The sequence below is a fragment of the Notechis scutatus genome, chromosome 2 (genome assembly GCF_049901735.1).
Source record: "Notechis scutatus isolate UNSWTSFEM ecotype Mainland chromosome 2, rNotScu1.2, whole genome shotgun sequence".
Taxonomy (NCBI): Eukaryota; Metazoa; Chordata; class Lepidosauria; order Squamata; family Elapidae; genus Notechis; species Notechis scutatus.
The window spans coordinates 27,238,130-27,259,081 of NC_142010.1; the positions used below are offsets into that span (position 1 = coordinate 27,238,130).

Genomic DNA, 20,952 nt, shown 5'->3' on the forward strand with positions numbered 1-20,952 from the left:
GGAGTAAGTGAAAGCACCCAATTTTCCTTGAAATCTCTATCTGCTGTCCTTGGACTAAAGCTGTTGAACAAGACAGAACTGTGCTGCCTCTTCACAACTCAAGAAGAAGACAGGACTGTCAGAACCTCAAATTCAGTGGAGTTGAGACTGGAGTTCAAAGATGGCTGGGAATAAAAGCAGGAGACCCTATACCATTTGTCCAGCCCCTTCAGTTGTCAGCGTTCCAGCAACCCTCCATTCCAACCAATAACTCCGAGACAGACATCTCTCAAAAGTTCCTTTTATTTGGATAGTAACTGGCACATCTGTGAAATCCCGAATCCAGAAGTTCCGGGCTTCCTTGCAATAAGTAAAAACTACAAATCCACCCCCTATACCCATCACCACATCACACGGCCCAATCATCATCCGTCCCAAAGTAAGACTTCCTTTTCACGATGCGCAACACTACATGACCTTGAATCGGCAAAAGAATTTTATTTTGTCTAGCTAAACAGATAACAGATAACCAGAGTCGGAAGGGACCTTATAGGTCATCTAGTCCAACCCCCCGCCCAAGCGGAAAACCCTACACCATTTCTGACAAATGACAGTCCAATCTCTTCTTGAAAGTCTCAAGTGATGGCGCTCCCACAACTTCTGAGGGCAACTTCTGTTCCATTGGTTGATTGTTCTCACTGTCAGGTTAAATCTAGATATACTCCAGGTTAAACTAGATATACTCCAATGAATCCCCCCACTTTCCCAGGCTCAATTGTGGCAGCGTGGGAGCATCGGATCTCAATATGACTTCTAAAGCTGACATCAGTGCTCCAGTGTTGGAGCACCCACAACTTCTGAAGGAAGCCCAGAAAAAGGCCCCCAAAGAGAGAGATTTGAGAGGAATCTCCCCATCTTCCTTTGATCACCCTCAAAAAAAGATACTTACTGAAGAATACCAGGATCCCAGCAATCACACACCCCAGGACAAGAGCAACCACAATGCAGTTGATGATGATCCCCAGGTTGGATTTTGGTTCTGAATTGGGAGAAAGAGCAGATCATTGAAGGAGAAGCCCAAACAATCCTCCCAATTAAAGGAGAGACTTAATGCAGCTCAAGGGCTGGAAATCCCCAAAATTAATAAGTCTAAGGGCCTCATCTTCATGTCCCTCTAACTGTAGCATGAAGGCCCCTTGCTAACCATTGTTAAAAGACACTCATGACACTGCTTTCTTCTCACACCAGCCCATCCTGAAGGCAGCTGATATTCCTCTTTAGTTGTTTAGCTCAAAAACAGCAGTTGGCAATCGTGTGACTCTCAGCACTTTACAGAAACAAGAACTTCAACAACACAAGCATGCCCCTTCCCTAAGGTATAAAGGAGGTACAAAGGGACAGGAACCTTTGCAGGAAGCAACGTTGTTCACTCTGGTCGGTTTGGAACCTGAAAGCTCCATGGTGAATTTGTGCTCCGTTTGGTTTTGGAAAGACTAATTGGGAAAGACTAATTAGTCACTGGCAGCACTTCAAGAAACATAATTCTTCCGAAGGACTTTGGCAGACTTCCACGGGACTATTTATAATTGGTTGAGACTCATTCTGGGCTGTGAATGACAATAATTCACAGCCGTTGAACTTTTAAAATAAAAGGGTTTTGGATTTAACATGTGTTTGTTAGTGTCTCAGGAAGCCTTGGTCAGAACACTGTCACAGCTGAAAATGGGCCCTCCCCCGACCCTACCCCCTGGACTCCAGTTTCACTCGCAGAGGCACCGCGGACCGGGCCGTTGCTATTTCCAAGGCAGCCCCGTCGGCCAGATTTAAACACCCTCCCCAGCCTGCAGGCCTTGAATTTGACACCCCCCTTTTTTTACTAGGAACCTTTTCCAATTGCTCCAAATCCGCATTAATGGCTGTTGCCCAGAACTGGAGGTTCTCCTTGAGGCAAGTTCTGATCATGGTACTGGTAGAACACAGGAGAAAAATTCCCATCATTTGGAAGTTACAATTTATTTGGAGTAGCCTAAAACTGATCCTTTGAAGATATTTGATGCTCTTATTTAGTCTCCTCCCTGTCAGCCCCGGATCCATTTTTGGACAGATTTCAGGGCTTGGGCAGATTTCAGGGCAAGCTGTGGGAATGGGAGAGTAGCGAAGGGAGTATATAGCCATAACAACATTCTTTTACCGGAGATCAAGGACGAGTTGCTGGCACCTGGAAGGGAGTGACCAAAGGCAGCCGAGACAGGAGATTGATTGGCCCAAGTGAAGCGGAGGCCACTTAAATGGGGCAGGGTGTGAGTTTTAGTGTGGAGTGGGGAAGCATGGGAATTCAGATTCGGGTGTCAAGTCATAAAATATTTCTCTGGTCTTTTTAGAGTTGCCAACAGAAAGGGAGGTGGGAGCAGTGCAGCAGCTTGCAAAACCGAAACTGCATTCCATAAATGTTTTCAAAGATAGTAACGAGGTGACCAAAGTTTCTGCTGCAAACTTCTAACTGGAGAGCATGATTGATGACTCTTGGCTATGGATGTGTCCCATTGGAGAATATGAATTACGATACAACCGGGGGTGGAGGGAAAACCAGGGTCAAGGGTGACAATGGATTATGTGTCTCAGAGTTGGCTACACCCACCCTTTTTAAGTTTTGGAAGTTTGGCTCAAGACTCATGATTTAAATGGGGGTAACTGCCGGAATCCTGACATCAGGTTTTCCCCCCAATGTGCCAACATGACTTCTCTAATAAATTCTTACTTTGATGGACTTTGTCTCGGGAGTTCTGAATGGTATGGAGAGTTTCCTTGGAAAACTGACACTCTCTTTGTAGTCCCTTTTCCTGGGCCACGCCTTCCCCCCTAATTTCCAGCGGGTCTCTTATCTGGCGATCATCCGCTGGATAAGTACCACTCCTGCAACCATCCTGAGCACCCTGGTCATTTGGTGCCACCTCCCAGGATGTCCCCAGCCAGTTGCTGTTGATCCTGGGCCTCCAATCAAGCCCCAGGGTGCCTGCAACTGAACGACTCAGCCTCTTACCTTTCAGGGCCATATCCAGAGGCTCCTGCAGGCCGTCGTGCTCCACGTGGCACCGATAGCGGCACCTCTCTTTGGGGTCGATCCGGATGCTGAGCCAGTAGTGGTAGGTCCCATCCGCGTTGGGGACCACAGACCCATGGAAGGTGTCCTGCAGCCAGACCTCCCCGTCCCTCGTCCAGGAGGCATCGATCTCCCTGGGGTAGAAGCCATCCAGGCGGCAGACATGCGTCTCCATCCCATCATCCTCCACCTCTGTCCTTCTGGTCATTGTCATCACTGGGGGCTCTGCAGAAAAGACGCACACACACACACACCCCAGCATTAACATTGGATTTCCACACCAGCTGACAGAATAGCTTTGTCTTTTTCCAGGACTGCCTGGAACATGTACACCGGTGAGGGTATTCAGCAGGTTCTGACCAGTTCTGGAGAGCGACTGGAAATTTTGAGTAGTTTGGAATTCCACCTCTGACTGGCCCCTCCCCCACCTATTCTCTGCCTCCCGAGTCCCAGCTGATTGGCTGGGTAACAGATGACAGATAATCAGAGTTGGAAGGGACCTTGTAGGTCATCTAGTCCAACCCCGCACCCAAGCGGGAGACCCTACACCATTTCTGACAAATGGCAGTCCAATCTCTCCTTGAAAGTCTCAACTGATGGTGCTCCCACAACTTCCGAGGGCAACTTCTGTTCCATGGGTTGATGGTTCTCACTGTCAGAAAGTTTCTCCTTATTTCCAGGTTGAATCTCTCCTTGTTCAGTTTCCATCCATTATTTCTTGTCTGGCCTACAGGCGCTTTAGAAAATAGCTTGACCCCCTTCCTCTCTGTGGCAGCCCCTCAAATACTGGAAGACCGCTATCATGTCTCCCCTGGTCCTTCCCTTTCCTAGACTAGCCATGCCCAGTTCCTGCAACCGTTCGTTGTATGTTTTAGCCTCCAGTCCCCGAATCATCCTGGTTGCTCTTCTCTGTACTTTTTCTAGAATCTCAACATCTTTTTTATAATGTGGTGAACAAAACTGGATGCAGTACTCTAGGTGTGGTCTTCTTTTGTTGCCTTGCACAGGAGAACAGAGCTGGAAAGCAGGTTAGTGGGGTAGGGAGGGAATGGGAATTTTGCAGGCAACTTCCCCCAGAGTGGGGTGGGAATGGAGATTTTACGGTATCCTTCCTCTGCCATGCCCACCAAGCCATGCACGCCCACCAAGCCCACAGAACCGGTAGGAACATTTTTTGAATCTCACCACTGATGTACAATTTTAGCAAAGAAAAAAAAAACCTGAGCTGCCTGAAATGACTGGAGACTAAAACATATGAAGAACGGTTATAGGAACTGGGCATGGCTAGTCTAGTGAAGGACCAGGGGAGACATGCTAGCAGTGTTCCAATATCTGCCACAGAGAGGAGGAAGGGGTCAAGCTATTTTCTAAAGCCCCCGAAGGCCAGACAAGGAATAATGGATGGAAACTGAACAAGGAGAGATTCAACCTGGAAATAAGGAAAAATTTTCTGACAGTGAGACCAATCAACCCATGGAACAGAAGTTGCCCTCAGAAGTTGTGGGAGCTTCATCACTTGAGACTTTCAAGAAGAGATTGGACTCCCATCTGTCAGAAATGGTGTAGGGTCTCCTGCTTGGGTGGGGGGTTGGACTAGATGACCTACAAGGTCCCTTCCAACTCTGATGATTTGTTATCTGTTTAACAGGTCAAATATTTGCCACACCACCTCTCAAAGGCACCTCCTCACCTTTGGAACGTAAAGGCTACACAGTGCCACTGCTACCTTACGATTTAGGAGCAGGGGTTTAACACTGATTGCAAGACCTTCGTAAAAACTGCCTAGAAGAGGATTTTTGTGAAGAGGTTGGAGAGAGATTGGGAAAGGAAGGAGATGGCAAGTGGGCGACTTAGTAGATTTTCTTTCTAACTAGGTCTGCAACTCAAAGGTGCATTTTCCCAAGAGGCAACTGGACTTTCTTATTTTTCTTTCCAGACATTTCACTTCTCAGCCAAGAAGCTTCTTCAGCTCTGATTGGATATTTGGGGATGGAAGGATTTGGGCTCCACGCCCATTTGCACTATTCAGGTGACTCTGAGGACACAGATAAACCTCCAAGTGGCCTCAGCGACTCTCTAAAATAATGCAAATGACCAGCTATCTGCAAGGAGTACCAATCCTTCCATTCCCCACCATCCAGTCAGTGTGGAAGAAGCTTCTTGGATGAGAAGTGTTTTTTCTTGTTTTCAAAGAAAAAAGAAAAAAATGTCCTGTTGCCTCTTGGAAACAATATATATATATGTGTGTGTGTGTGTGTTTTTGGGACAACCATGACCTGGATGACTGAGAACCTCCATAGACCTTTAGACCTGCAACTAATATTAAGCAACATTTTATTATTTTTTTAAAAAATAGAACTGAAAAGATGCACACCAGAAGTGCAGAACGGGGACTATAAAGGGAGTGCCAGCCATCCCAGGTAGACCCAAAATGAAACAAACCAGATGAGCTACTATTTTTATGGTAAATGTCAACTCATAAAATATTTCTGTGGTCTTTTAGAGTTGCCAACAGAAACGGAGCAGGGAGTAGTGTAGCAGCTGAAAAACTGAAACTGCATTCCATAAATGTTTTCATAGATAGTTGCCAGGCAACCAAAGTTTCTGCCTCGCAAAATTCTAATTGGAGAGTATGTTTTATGACTCTTGGCTATGGATGTGTCCCATTGGAGAATATGAATTATGATATACCCAGGGTCAAGGGTGATAATGAATGATGTGTCCCAGAGTTGGCTACACCGGCATGCCTTTTCCTAATAAATCTTCTCTGAATTTCTTTGAAATTCAGGCTAGAGACTCATGATTTAAATGGGGGTCACTACCGGAGCCCTAACAGTAAGTCTACTTTAAGAGTATCTTGCATGTCTGAAAATACTAATCTTTGCATGCACCTTTGGTACGCACCTTACTAAGACCTGGTGTAACTTTTTAAACAAGGGGCCTACACGCTTTATCATGCTTAAGGCAGTGATCCCCAACTTTCTGGCTTAGCGGCCCAGTGGGATGAGAAGAGGGAATAGTTCTGTGGGAGTGGCAGGCACCTGCGTGAACACGCGTACCTCCATTTGCTAGCTCAGTGGATGTGCACGCCCACCGCTGGTGCCAAATGGAGCTTCACAGGTGAGCACAAGCACTTAGCCGCCTGCGCAGATGGAGCTTCACTCATGAGGCCGAGTGCTCGCTGCTCACACAAGTGGAGCGGTGTGTCACATGCTTGCCCGCCACTCTCACAGCCTGGTTTCAAACGTCCCGAGCTCGGTAGTGGGCTACGGCCCGGGACTCCTGGCTTATGGCAACGTTTCTCAAACTTGGCCACTTGAGAGTCAGGTAGACTTCAACTCCCAGAATTCCCCAACCAACATTGCTGGTTGGGGAATTCTGGCAGGGATGGGATGCTACCGGTTCGGACCGGTTCTCAAAGTTACAGCGAATTCGCCAAACCAGTATTTCAAACGACCGGCTGGCCACGCTCACCCCTCCCCTCCCCTCCCTGGAGTCTCCACATGGCCCATTTTCAATGAAGGTAAGTGCAGGGTCTGCGTGGAGGCTCTGGGAGGGGGAAAAACAGGCCTTCTTGAAGTCTGGAAATTGGCCTGTTTCTGGCTCCTGGAGGGCCTCCAGAGGCCAGGGGAGGCTGTTTTCGCCCTCCCAGAGGCCCGGGGGAGGCCTCTGGACCCTTGGGAGGGTGAAAATAGCCTCTCCCGGGCTCTGGAGGCCCACCGGAAGCCGGATATAGGAAGTTCTGGTACGCCCCGCCCACCCAGCAACCGGGCAGCGAATCGGTTGCTGAGATTTTTGAATCCCACCTCTGAATTCTGGGAGTTGAAGTCCACACATCTTCAGATTGCCATGGTTACGAAACAATAGCTTAGGACCTCACCTCATGCAATATAAATCCAGCACTGTTATTTCTCCTCCCCCCTCAGGGCACGTACCTGTCCACGGCAGCATCTCTTTCCTCCTATAGGAGAGGTACTTCTTCAACCACTCAATGCATTCCTCCTCCAGGTAGAATTTATTTCTCTGGGACCACCGCAGATTAGCATCCCAATTCATCTTGGTGATCTGGGCCTGGGGGTCAAGAGCCACCCAGCTCAGGGTGTCTTTATTGAAGATGAGGAAGCTCCTCCCGTCGTAGCCATATTGCGAATAACCTCTTATGCTTCTGTTTCCTCTGAGCTCACAGCCATAAGTGGTCTGCCATATGTGAAACCCTGAGGAGGAAAAAAAAATCACAAAAGGAGTAAGGAAGGGCCTGAGTGGCCCCCTCCACAGAAACTCCCACCAAAGAGGCTCACTTTCCTTTCATCCCACCAAAGGTAGGCAAACCACAACTCCAGGGAGTAAACTATTCCATTGCTTAATAGTTACTGACATTTCAAGGCTTCCCATCCCCTGAGATCAGATGGTCTTCTCTAAATCTTCCACAGGCTGGATCTTGTCCTATCTTCAGGCATCACAGGGAGTAAATCTACATCTTCTTAATTTTATTTATTTACTACTCTGAAGTCAATCAATCAGAATCGAGCTGGAAGGAACCTTGGACGTCTTCTAGTCCGACAACCTCTTCAAGCAGGAGAACCTATAATACCATTTCAGACAAGGGGCTGTCCAGTCTCTTCTTAAAAACCGCCAAGTGGCTGGAGAATTCTGGGAGTCGAAGTCTACGAGTCTTAAAGTTGCCAGGTTTGGGGACCCCTGCTCTAGAGGCCTGCCTTGCCTTGACCACTTGAGTCATGACACCCGTGGACCTCAATTCCCAGGATTTCTGAGCCGCCCAGAATTCTGGGAGTTGAAGTCTACAGGTGGGAAAGAGCCCACAGTTGTCCACCTGTCTAATTCAATGGGTTGAAGGAGGAAAAAAAAAACCCCAAATACAGGTCTTACAGACCCGTTAGTTCTTTGTACACGAGTTATCCACCACTACCAGGTGCCCGATTCTGCCTTTGCTCACCTCTATACTGCTTGTAGCGGTGTTGGACATTCCTCAGGTCTTCTTGTAACACTTGCTCGGTGGCCTTCAAGATGTCGCTTCCATCCTTCCAATATTTGGGATCCTCCTTTTCCACCTCCTTCATCCAGGACACCTTTGGTATTTTCTCCTTCTTCTGGCTGTCATAGTAAGTGATGAGCTGGCCATCCAGATAGCCCATCGTGAAGAACTGGGGCAGCCCCTCACTGGGCTCGGATACCACCACGTAATCATAGTGCAGAGAGTGGTGGGAAGAGCCTAATCAGGAAGAAGAGGGAGATGAGAAACAGGGGATTCTTCAGTTCCGGACATCCTGTCAGGCCTGCCCCACAGGCGGGCTCCCTCAGTGCGGATTGAATCACAAGAACTTTTACTGAAAGAAACTGGTTGCAAACCAAGTCAGGCGGATTCTGAAGTTCCCTCACAAAACAAAAGCAATTCTTTCAATCTCCCAATCCCAACTCCCTCCCCAAGAAGTCCACCGGCAGCCAATGTGATGCCGAGAAGGTCAGCCATATTTTACTTAGAAGCTTCCACGCTGCCACATCTTAGTGCCTGGGAATTTGGGAGGGGAGATTTCACAGAGAGGGGGAAGTTTAGACACAACAACATTCTTCTCATAAAGTCAAGGACAAGTTACCCTGCACCTGGGAAGGAGTGGCTGGAGGAATGTCTCCAGTTGGGACGATGGGTGATTGGACCATGTGATGGACTGGTGGGCACAGGGGTTGGGTTTTGGATTTTTAGTTATGGAGGGAAAACCCGGAACTCTCAGATTTGGGTTTCCTCAGATATGTCAGTATGACTTCTTTAATAAATTCTTACTTGGATGAACTTTGTTTCTGAGTGCTGAATGAAATGGGAAGTTTCATTGGAACGCTGACAGAGAAGATGTTTTGAGAATGCTGAGGTGCCAGGCAGATAATGGTTCACACTCAGGGTGTGACGGCCTTGGAACCTGGCAAAAACAGCTGGGAAGGAGTCCGTCCCGTCTCCAAAGACTATTCCCTTCCATAATTCCCAGGTGCACAGCAGCAGTGGAAAAATCCCAAGCATACTGTTAGGAATATAAGTCACCTAACAGTTGGGCTGGAAAATATATAAACCAGGATAAACATTTTAATACTGTCTCTTTAAGAGAATGCTAAAATTGTAATTGGGTGTAGTTCCTCAAACGGCCATAAGATGGAGCCAGAAACCTGGGTTGTTTAGTCCTGTTCTGTTGTTGCTGAGAGTGTTGCCCCTGCATTTCCCTTATGACTGTTACTGATCATCGTTATTCTTGGATTTGATATAAGTCTGTTACTGAACTGTTTATGATACTGGACTTTGTTATTGGATTATCCCTGGACTGAAAACTGACTGCTATAACCATGTATGACATGGACTGTGTTTGGACTTTGTTTAACTGTTTACTGGAAGTAAAACCTACATTTTACTATACAGTGTAGCTGTGTCCTGTGTGTGTGTTAGTCAACATTACTCTCACTACAGAACTTTTTTTTTTTTTTATATTAGTATTGGGACTAGAACTTTTTTTTTTTTTTATATTAGTATTGGGACTAAAGGACACTCTAAGGATGAGAAGAAAACTGTAAGATTATTGACAAAACTGACTTAGCGGCGATTTTCAAAGAGAAATGTCAAAGTGAGGCTTGGCTTTTTATTTTTACCTTTTTTTTTCTTTCATTGAACTTCTATGGTGATCTAGTTAAGCAGACTGGTTTTTTCTTTTAGTTCTTTTTTCTCCTTTTTGACTGTTTTTATTTTATAAAATAGAGGCCCCCTTTAGTTTTGTTCTTTTTTTAAATTAAATATATATATTTTTGTTCTTTTTAGGCTTTTTTAAGGGGGAAGAAGGGGAGTGGTTTTAAGAAATTTTGCAACACTGCCAACTAGAGGCTTGAAAATATTTTATTTGAAGTTGAGAGCTGGGAAAAAACTTCTGCTTCAAGGCTATTGAAGTGATAAGATAAAGGAAGATAGAGGGAAGAGTACTGGAGGATGTTTATACAGGTGCTCTTCGGGATTTCTATTATTAATTGAATATCTGAAGCTTGGCTTTGAAATGTGTCGAGAAGCCAAATAAGAGCCTTGGATAAATAAAAGGCAGTGGGTGTTTTTTTATTTTTATTTTTATCAACTGTTCTATCCCTCCCCCAACCCCATAGCATTTTGTAATATTGGTATACTTATTTTTATTTTTATTTTACCTCATTTTTAGTTTATTTTTAAAGGGAAGCCTCAGAATATTTATTTTTTCCTTTTTATTTTTTTTATTGGGATTTTTGCTTTCTTATCTCTACTTCTGACTTATTTTTATGGATATTTTTTATTTTTGAGATCTCTCAATTGGATTAAGGTGGGAAGAACCTGAAGAACTTCTTCTTTTTGTTTATTATTATTATTATTATTATTATTATTATTATTATTATTATTATTATTATTATTATTATTATTATTATTATTTTACATTGTTGGCTTTATTTTGTCTCTTTTTTCTCTTCATTTTTAATTTTTACTTTTGAATTATAATTGAGTATTTCACAATTGGATTAAGGTATTGAAGAACCTGAAGAATTTTTCTTTTCTTTTTTAATTTTGGGCTTTTTACTTCTTTTTGGCTTTTCTTTTTTTCTTTTTGGTGTTTTCCCTTTTTCTAATTGGATTATAATTGGTCACCTTATTAACTGGATTAAAAGAACCGGAAGACGCTGAATCACGGAATGAGTAAGAGAATTTTACCTCCGGGCACTTCAATTTCTGCTCCTGTTTCCCCATCAACTGGAGGACGACTTTCCATAATGGCAAAGCAAGATAAAGCACAAATGGATTTAATGACGGTTATGCAAGGAATACAAGATCTTAAAGTGAGCATGGAACAAAGAATGGAGAGTATTGATAAAAGAATTGGGAAGATTGATGAAAAATTTGAAAATTTTCAACAAATGATGGTGAATCATGATGAGAGAATCCAAAAACTAGAAGAGAAAGACAAGCAAAGAGATGACATAATTGGAAATATTGATAATAGATTAACAACGGCTGAACAAGAAAAAAGTGGGATGTTGAAGTGGGAGATGGACAGGTCAGAATTTTATCTTAGATTTCAAAATATTGAGGAAGAAAAAGGACAAAATTTGGCTGCAGTAATGATTGAAATCTTGGCTGGAGCCATGGAAATAACAGAAGAAAAGATGATGGATGGAGTAGATGAGATATATCGAGTTTTCACAAGATATGCAACGAGGAACCAATTACCAAGAGAGGTTCATGTTAGATTCACCAAAAAAACTATTAAAACCCAAATACTACAAGTGGCAAGAGAGAGGGTGTTGAAGTATAAAGACAAAGAGATTGTGGTCTTAAAACAAGTACCTAGAAAAGTGAGAGAGATTAGAAGAGAATATCGATTTTTGACTAAAAGGCTATTGGAAAAAGAGGTGAACTATAGATGGCTGATTCCAGGAGGATTAATGTTTACGTGGCAAGAACAGAGATACAGAATTGATTCAATTGAGAAAGCAGAAATATTCTATAAGAAATTCTTTGAAAGAAGAGAAATGGAGATAGAAAAAGAGAACATTTCAACTGAATCTGAAGAGGATCTGATGGAAATGAGAAAAGAGGAAGGTGCAATAGGTGGACAAGCGGAGACCAAAGAACAACGTGAAGTAAGATCCACGAGAGCTGTTAGACCTAAATATAAAGTATAACCATGGAGGAAAAAAAATTGATTTCTATTAATATAAATGGACTGAATTCAGCTACTAAAAGAAGAAAAACCCTTCACAAATTAGAGAAGCTAAAATTTGATATAATTTGCCTACAAGAAGTACATATTAAAAAACAACACGAACAACTACTGACACGACCAAAATTAGGGAAAATATTCACTTCTCTGACTTACTGTAAGAAAAGAGGAGTGGTTTTGTATATTAAGGAAACTATTCCAGCAAAACTGACTTTTACTGATGAAGACGGAAGAGTATTAATGGTTGAAATAGTGGACAATAATACAAAAACACTTTTGGTTGCAATTTATGCCCCGAATGATAAACAAGAAGAATTTTATAAAAAATTACACATGAAAATAATTGAACTGGACTACGCTAATATACTTATGATGGGAGATTTTAATGGAATTGTAGACAATAAATTGGATTATACAGTAAAAGCAGCACGACAAAATAGGAAAACTCTCCCTAAAACTTTTTTTAAAATGATAGATGAATTAAATCTTAAAGACATATGGAGAGAAAGAAATGCTAAAACTCAACAATATACTTTTTATTCCAATAGACATTTATCATGGTCCAGAATAGATATGATTTGGACATCAACGGAATTATTATCTAATATTCAAGAGATAAATATTGAAACAAGTACATGGGCAGACCATAATCCAATGACAATTAAATGGAAAGGACAAAAAAGAAGATCTAGATGGACATTAAATAATACTATTTTAAAGGAAAAAAAACTTTACACAATGGATGGAAAAAGAATTGGCCTTCTTCTTCAATGTAAATAAAAAAGAGGACACTTCAATACAGAATGTTTGGGATACAATGAAGGCATATGCAAGAGGATTAATAATAGACTATTCAAAGAAAAAGAACATTAGGAAGAGGCAAATGATTAAAGCTTTAGAAGATGACCATAAAAAATTGGAAAAAGAATTACAAAAAGCGCCACAAAAAAAAGATATTAGACTTAAAATGGACATAATTAAACATAAAATGGATCAAGCAGAGAAAGAAGAACTGGCACAAAAAATTAGAAGTGCTAAACAGAATTATTTTGAAGATGCAAATAGGCCAGGTAGATGGTTAGCATATAAATTGAGAAAAGAGAAAGAATCAAGGAAAATATTACAGTTAATAGACAATCAAGGTCAAGTATGCTATGGTAATAAAGAGAAAAAGCAATCATTCAAGATTTTTATGGACAATTATATAAACAGGAGGATCTTGATGAGGGAAAAATTAAACAGTATTTACAAAATGCTAACCTACCTAAGATACCTGATGAAACTGGGGAAATGTTAGAAAGTGCTATAACAATGATGGAATTAACTGAAGCACTCAATAGACAGAACAATGGAAAAGCACCAGGACCAGATGGTCTCCCGGTAGAATTTTATAGAATACTACAAGAATCGTTGAGCATTCCACTATTAGAAGTCATGAATGAAATTATGGTAAATAAGAAAATACCCAAAACATGGTCAGAAGCTTATATTACACTTATCCCAAAAGAAGGGGTTGACCCATTACAAATTAAGAACTATAGACCTATTTCCTTATTGAATGCAGATTACAAAATCTTTGCCTCAATCCTGGCAGAGAGGCTTAAAAATATTTAAATAATTTTATTCACCCTGATCAGAATGGATTTTTACCAAAGAGACAAATTAAAGACAATATGAGGATAATCCTGGATACATTGGAGTATTACGAGGCGCATCCTGAAAAACAAATGGCTTTGATATTCTTAGACGCCCAAAAGGCATTTGATAACGTGAATTGGAGATTTATGCTATTATTATTGGAACAGATGGGCTTTGCTAGAAAATTTATTCAAGCAATAGAAGCCATATATTATGAGCAAACGGCAAAAGTAATGATAGATGGAGAACTTACAGACTCTATTAATATTAAAAAAGGTACAAGACAAGGATGCCCATTATCTCCTTTGTTATTTGTATTGACTTTGGAAGTGTTAAATAGAAATATTAGAGAGGATACAAATATAAAAGGAATGAAAGTTAAAAAGGAGGAATTTAAATTGCAAGCCTTTGCAGATGATTTGGTCTTTATTCTGGAAGATCCTCTTGAGACAGCTTTAAAATTATTCAAAAGATAGAGATGTATGGTGAGATGGCTGGCTTGAAAATAAATAAAGACAAAACAAAGATTTTGACAAAGAACATGTTATTAAGACAAAGAGAAGAGCTGACAGACCTATTGAAAATTCAAGTTACGAATAAAGTTAAATATTTGGGGATATATTTGACGTCAAGATGTACTACACTGAAAGAGAATAACTATATTAAACTTAAGCAGCAGATAGCATCTGATCTGAAAAAATGGGAAACTTACAATTGTCACTGATAGGTAGAATTTCAACAATTAAGATGAATATTTTACCTAGAATGTTATACTTGTTTCAAACAATACCAATTAGGTTAGGTAAAGACTATTTTGAAGATTTAAATAAAATTGTGTTGAAGTATATATGGCAAGGTAAGAAAGCGAGAATAAAATTAAAACTTTTACAGGATGCTAGAATTAGAGGAGGATTTGGCCTTCCTAATTGGGAGTTGTATTATCAAGCTGCAAATTTAATGTGGGCTAAAGAATGGATAACGTTAAGAAAGACTAGATTGTTGGCATTAGAAGGACATGATTTACTATTGGGTTGGCATGCTTTTCTATGGTATAAGGGAACTAAATCACAGGGTTATTTTAGAAGGCATTATATACGGGAATCGTTATGGTTGAATTGGGAGAAAATTAAGAAACAATGTTATTTGAAAATTCCAGTTTGGTTATCAACTATTGAAGCCTTTTCTTATCCTATAACTTATAAGAAGGAACAAACAGTTAGATATGGGGAATTACTAGATGAAAAGGGTGAACTTAAAACGATGCAAAATTTAGAAGAACAAGGTATAAAGATGAATTGGTTTTCATATGCGCAAATACATTCAAGGTATCTTAAAGATTCCAAAATGGAAGGATTTTATGACAAAATGACTGATTTAGATAGGATTTTGACAGGTACTGATGAAAAAGTGATTAAAAAATTATATAATTATTTGTTGGAAATTAAATTGGAGGATGAACAAGTTAAAGAAACGATGATTGCTTGGGGGAAGAATTTTGGATATGGGATTGACTTAGAGAAATGGCAAAAGTTGTGGTCTCAAAATTATAAAATGACAATGTCAACAGCATATAAAGAAAATTTGTATAAGATGTTTTACAGGTGGCATTTTCCCCGACAAGAATAGCAAGAATGTTCAAGAATAAATCTGAAAAGTGCTGGAAATGTCATCAGATACCTGGTTCATATTACCATATGTGGTGGACTTGTGAGGACGCTAGAAAATATTGGACTAGAATCCGCATATGGTTGGAAAAAATGACAAAGAAACATATAGATTTGAAACCAGAGATTTTTTTATTGGGAATCTTACCTGATACATATAATAAAAATTTGAAGTATTTGATTGTAAATGTGTTAACAGCGGCTAGGATTGTATTTGCTAAAAATTGGAAGAGTGAGAAAATACCAGCAGAGGAAGAAATCATTAAAAAATATTGGAATGTGCTGAAATGAGTAGATTGACATTTGAAATTAGAGAACAAGAAGATAAACAATTTTATGAAGTTTGGGATCTTTTTTATCAATGGTTAGATAATACAATATAATAATAGAATGTTTAGAAATTTAGGAAATAATGAATATACACTTTTTCTTGGTTTTGATAATATTTTTAGAATATTTTATTAAGATAGATTTGGTATGATTTTATGAATTGTTATAAAATAAATTAACTAAATTATAGTTATCTCGCTTAAGTATGAATTAGTAAAATTATAGTCAAATGATTGTTTAATAATGATATTAGGATATATAATTGTTGATTGATAATATGAGTTATTATGTGATATAATTATTATGATGACTATGAATGGATGCACAAAAAGGAGTGGTGAACCAACCGATACACTGTCTGTAAATTTATGAAGGATGATGATGTTTTTATGTTATGTCTTATGTTATGTTTTTTGTGTTTTTGTTTGTTGTTAAAATCAATAAAACTTTTACAAAAAAAAAAAAAAAAACATTACTCTCACTACGTCTCCCTGTATGCACTCATTCTCCTAACGGGGAATTACCTCAACACATACCCCACTCCCCGCCCTAGCACAATGGCAAGACACCAGAATACGATGGTGGACTTGACACATTTCTCCAATCTTCACACAGTGCCCCTGAAATTAGAAGGCCATCATCTTTGTGCTTGAAATGCTTTACGATTCTTTCTCAAAATCTGGGAAATGCAGATTTTGGCTGATGGTCAAATCAAGCTAAACCGACTCTAGTCAGTGAGAGGTCCTTGGTGTTCTCTGAGCTTGGTGGTTTTCGTACAGATGTTTCATTAAACAAACTAGGTAACAACACAGGTGGGAATAGGACAACTCACTGCAGCCAGGTGGGTGTGACTGGGTGGATGTGACCATCTGAGTGCCACCAGGTGTGTATGGCCGGGTGGGCGTGGCCAGGTCGATGTGGAGGATTAGTGCAGCTGGCTCAGGATGGCTGACTCAGCGTGGCCAGGTGGATGCAACCACGTTGGTGTGGCTGGTTGGGGGATGCCAGGTGGGCATGGCCAGTTGGGCACAGAACAAGAAGAAAAATGGAGCATTTCTGCAATTGGAGAGGTGGATACATCCATCCAGCCCTCCCGTTCCTTTCAAACTTTGCAGGGAAACTTCTCCTCAGAAGGAAGGAAGGAAGGAAGGAAGGAAGAAGGAAGGAAGGAAAGAGGGAAGGAGGGAGGGAGGGGAAGGGAGGGGAGGGAAGAAAAGAAAAGAAAAGAAAAGAAAAGAAAAGAAAAGAAAAGAAAAGAAAAGAAAAGGAGTGTTTCTACAAATTTTCCTACAAAATGTTATGTTGTATACACAACACTGGTCATGTGGTTATTTTGGATGCTTGGCAACCAATTTGCATTTACAGCCGGTTGCAACATCCCACAATCATGAACTGCAATACAATCATTAGTTTAATGACCGTCTGAAGTTACATGGGCACTGAAAAAAAGTCATTTATGACCAGTCCTCACGCTTACGACTGTTGCAGCATTCCCTACAGTCACATGGCCAAAATGCTTGCAGTATCCTGGGGTCATAGGATCACCATTTGAGATCTTCCAATCAGATTATGGCAAGCTAAGTCAGTTGCGGGGGGGAGCTGGATTTCCTTAGCGACCTCATGATCCGCTTAATAACTGTGGCAAGAAAGATCGTAAAGTAGGCCAATACTCACAACGGGAATTTTGGTCTCAACTGTGGTCATAACTACCTGTTATGCCCGTTACTTCTTGTCCTGCCCTCAGGATGCTTTGAAGATTAGAGATTAGAATAACAGAGTTGGAAAGGACCTTGGGGGTCATCTAGTCCAGCCCCCTGCTCAAGCAGGAGACCCTACAGCATTTCTAACAAGTGGCTGTCCACTTTCTCCTTGAAAGCTTCCAGTGATAAAGCACCCACAACTTCTGAAGGCAAGCTATTGGTTGGTTGATAGTTCTCAAAAAATTTCTCCTTATTTTTATATTAAATTTCTCCTTGTTCAGTTTCCGTCCATTATTCCTTGTCTGGCCTTTGGGTGCTTTAGAAAATAGCTTGACCCCCTCCTCTCTGTGGCAGCCCCTCAAATATTGGAGCACTGCTATCCTGTCTCCCCTGGACCTTCTCTTCACTAGACTAGCCAAGCCCAGTTCCTGTAACCATTCTTCATATGTTTTAGTCTCTAGTCCTCTAATCATCCTGGTTGCTCTTCTCTGTACTTTTTCTAGAGCCTCGACATCTTTTTATAGTGTGGTGACCAAAACTGGATCTAGGTGTGGCCTTACTAAGGCTTTATAGAGAGATACTGCTGGGAGAAAAATCCACTTCCAGTTCCAAGATGGGAATAAAATAGAGGCTGGTTGGAAAGAAAGATTCTGTTTATTGATGAATGGAACCAAAAATAGCTCGTGGTTCTGGGACAGCTGACCAAATGATTGAATGAGTGGATGAATCTCTATAGGTTTCTGTGACTTTGAAGTTTCAACTGTTCTGGGGGTTTGTGTCTTTTCCTTAAATGGTGGTGGGTTAATCTTATGTCCTAAAATGTCCTGACCTGTCCTTCTTAATTCCATCATCCTGGAACTGATGATGTTTTGTTTATGAATAGATTGGCCCAGATTTCTTAAATGGGCGCAAATATCCATTTTTACAGATTTCTTGCATCTGCTGGAGGCTGTTTTACTATGCAGGAAGCTCCATTTCTCCTTTGGGAAAATATAATATTCTGCCCCTTTTAATATTCCCCAAAATATTTCATTCTCAAGGATGGTGGGTGGGTACTGAGTTTCCACAACAAGAGTCTTCAAACTTGACAGCTTTAAGACTTGTGGACTTCAACTCCCAGAATCCCTGAGCTGACATGTCTGGTGGAGGAATTCTGGGAGTTGAAGCCCACAAGTCTTAAAGCTGTCGAGTTTGAAGACCCCTGTTCTACAAGGTTGATTCCACTCTTCTCTGTGACAATCCCTCAGATGCCAGAAAACTGCTATCATGTTAGTCCTACTCTTCATTAGACTAAACGAAGGGTCTTCAAACTTGCCAAGTTTAAGACTTGTAGAACTTCAACTCCCAGAATCCCTGAGCTAACAGGACTGAAGGAGGAATTCTGGGAGTTGAAGTCCACAAGTCTTAAAGCTGTCAAGTTTGAATACCCCTGGACTATGACGGTTCATCATAGTTTAATTTTGTACAATAAAACAGCTTTATGTGGGAAAAATAAATGCAGTCTTTGTATCTATGTTCTGTACCATATTAAGAAAGCCACTCAGAATGTCCCTTCTGGGGGAAAGGAGGAGTTGGGCCTTGAGGAAGTGGGTTGGGGAAGGAATTTCTGTGTAGTTTCAGCCCATTTTGCATTTTCAGAACACAACTCTTAACTGTGACACCGAAACTACAGAGGTCCTCTTTCCCTCCACTAGGTGGCAGCACCAACATGAGTACTGTCAATTCTACGCTCTAAGCGGGGTCAAATGTTTTGTCTCTTCTGTTTCTCTCTCCCCAGAAACGCAAATCTATATTAAAATTCTAGACATGGGAAAAACAAGGATTGCCTTACAAGAAAGATTGGCCAAGCTCAAATTACTATGTAATGGATTCCACCAGGCAGGGGCGTGCATACTGTCCTATTGTTTCCTTTATTTTTTTTATTTTTCTTCTATGTATCCATGTATTCATAACTATGTTTTTACTTATACCTATCATCTTGTAAGCAATTGACAAAAAATAAATAAATAAAAAATAAATAAAAAAGACACCGGCAGTAACCGCTTCAAAGGAGATCAAAGCAGGACGGAGGGAGTGTCCTGGACTCCCTCTGCAGGGAGATTTCAACCCTCAGGATCTTTTAAAACAGCGTTTCTCAAATGGCAACTTGTAAGACATGTGGACAAGATCGCAAGATACAGCCAGAGGAGAAGCATTTGCAAGGGAGGGGAAAGTATCAAAAGTGATCAACACAGCTTGCCTCACATTGAAAGGACATGTGAAAAATAAAGGGAGAGAGAGAGGCAGACAGACAGACAGAGAGAGAGAGAGAGAGAGAAGAGAGGGAGAGAGGGAAAGAGAAAGAAAGAAAGAAAGAAAGAAAGAAAGAAAGAAAGAAAGAAAGAAAGAAAGAAAGAAAGAAAGAAAGAAAGAAGGAAGGAAGGAAGGAAGGAAGGAAGGAAGGAAGGAAGGAAGGAAAGAAGGAAGGAAAGAAAGAATGAATGAATTGCTGACTCAATTCACAATACTATTTTCTTCCTAATGATTCAAAATGTTGATTCATCTCAAAACAGCTCATCAATCTAAAAATGTCTGCGGTGGAAACCAACCCTTGGTCTTAAAGGATTTCCTTTGAACAGTCATTCATTCTCTCGCCTCATACTCTGTCCATTAGAATGCAGTTTAATTCTGCTGACTTCCAGCAGTTTGATCCTGACCAGCTCCAGGTTGACTCAGCCTTCCCTCCTTCTAAGGTGGGTAAAATGAGGACCCAGATTGGTGGGGACAAGAGGCAAGGACTCTGTAAACCTGCTTAGAGCAGGGATGTCAAACTCTCAGCCCACGGGCCAGATGCTCACAGTCACACACACACACACACACACACATGGCTTAGTAAAGTGGAAAAATGGTTGCGCTACATCACCTGACAACATGACGACGTGAGTTTGACACCCCCTGACTTAGAAGCGCTGTAAGCAGTATTTAAGTCTAAGTGCTATTGCTTTTTTTTTTTTTTAACCATCAACCCAAAAATCATCCCTTTGTGGTCTAGGGCTCTTCTAGTGAACGGAAATATCAGCCACACACACACAAAAAAACCTTATGCAATAATATTATTTGATATTTAAGATGCCACCAAACCTTTGGATCTCCGTCACAAACCACAAGGCTCAAATGACCAAAGCTATCACAGGTAGTCCTCGGCTTATAGCCACAATTGACCCCAAGATTTTGGTTGCTGAACGAGACATTTAGGAAGTGAGCTCAGCTCCATTTCACGACCTTTCTTGCCACCGTGGCTAAGTCAGGGACGGTATTCTACCGGTTCAGCCCTGTTCTGACCAGCAGCAGAGACCGAAACTTTCATACTCACCTTAATCTTCTGCTTTTGAAGCGCAGCTGCTTTGCGTGGCACAGAAGAGTGCCACGCGGCAGCTGCTGAACGCCTCTGCGCCTGTGCAAAGTGAGTGTTTGGGACACACATGCACGCAAAGCACGCCCACCAAGCCACGCCCACCAAACCGGTAGTAAACGTTTTTGAATCCCACCAACTGGACTAAGTGGATCCTTTCAGTTGTTAATAATGCAGCGTTTAAATAAAACTGGCTTCCCCATTGACTTTACTGGTTAGAACAGGTTATTCTCGGTTATCCAGGTAGAGTTTTTTGGGAAGTTGAGTCAGTGCAACTGGCCTTCTTTTATTTTCCCTTTGGCTCGAAAGGTTTGCTGCTTATCCAAGTGTTAAGTTTTCGTGAGATAAATCCAGTGAAACTCTGAGCATGAGGCAACTGATGATAACCAGTTTTATTTTTGGTCAAAGTAAAACTAGGCAACCT

General features: G+C 41.3%; 1 protein-coding gene across 7 annotated transcripts in view; it reads right to left on the bottom strand.

Annotated features, from left to right (window-relative positions):
• Positions 1–20,952, bottom strand: part of LOC113426548 (major histocompatibility complex class I-related protein 1-like) — a 43,737-nt gene that overhangs the window by 18,700 nt on the left and 4,085 nt on the right. For 5 of the 7 annotated variants that reach the window (XR_015747215.1, XM_026688920.2, XM_026688921.2 and 2 more), the window contains exons 2-5: positions 8,034–8,309; positions 7,015–7,293; positions 3,020–3,304; positions 929–1,018 (exon numbers count right to left, since the gene is read on the bottom strand). Coding sequence is in view for 5 of the 7 variants with exons in the window: in XM_026688920.2 (XP_026544705.1) it covers positions 929–1,018; positions 3,020–3,304; positions 7,015–7,293; positions 8,034–8,309 (930 nt within the window). In the remaining 2 variants the exon portion in view is untranslated. Of the gene's footprint in view, positions 1–928; positions 1,019–3,019; positions 3,305–7,014; positions 7,294–8,033; positions 8,310–20,489; positions 20,562–20,952 lie in introns of those variants that run through there. The other 2 variants (XR_015747216.1, XM_087953906.1) reach the window with 2 other exon arrangements.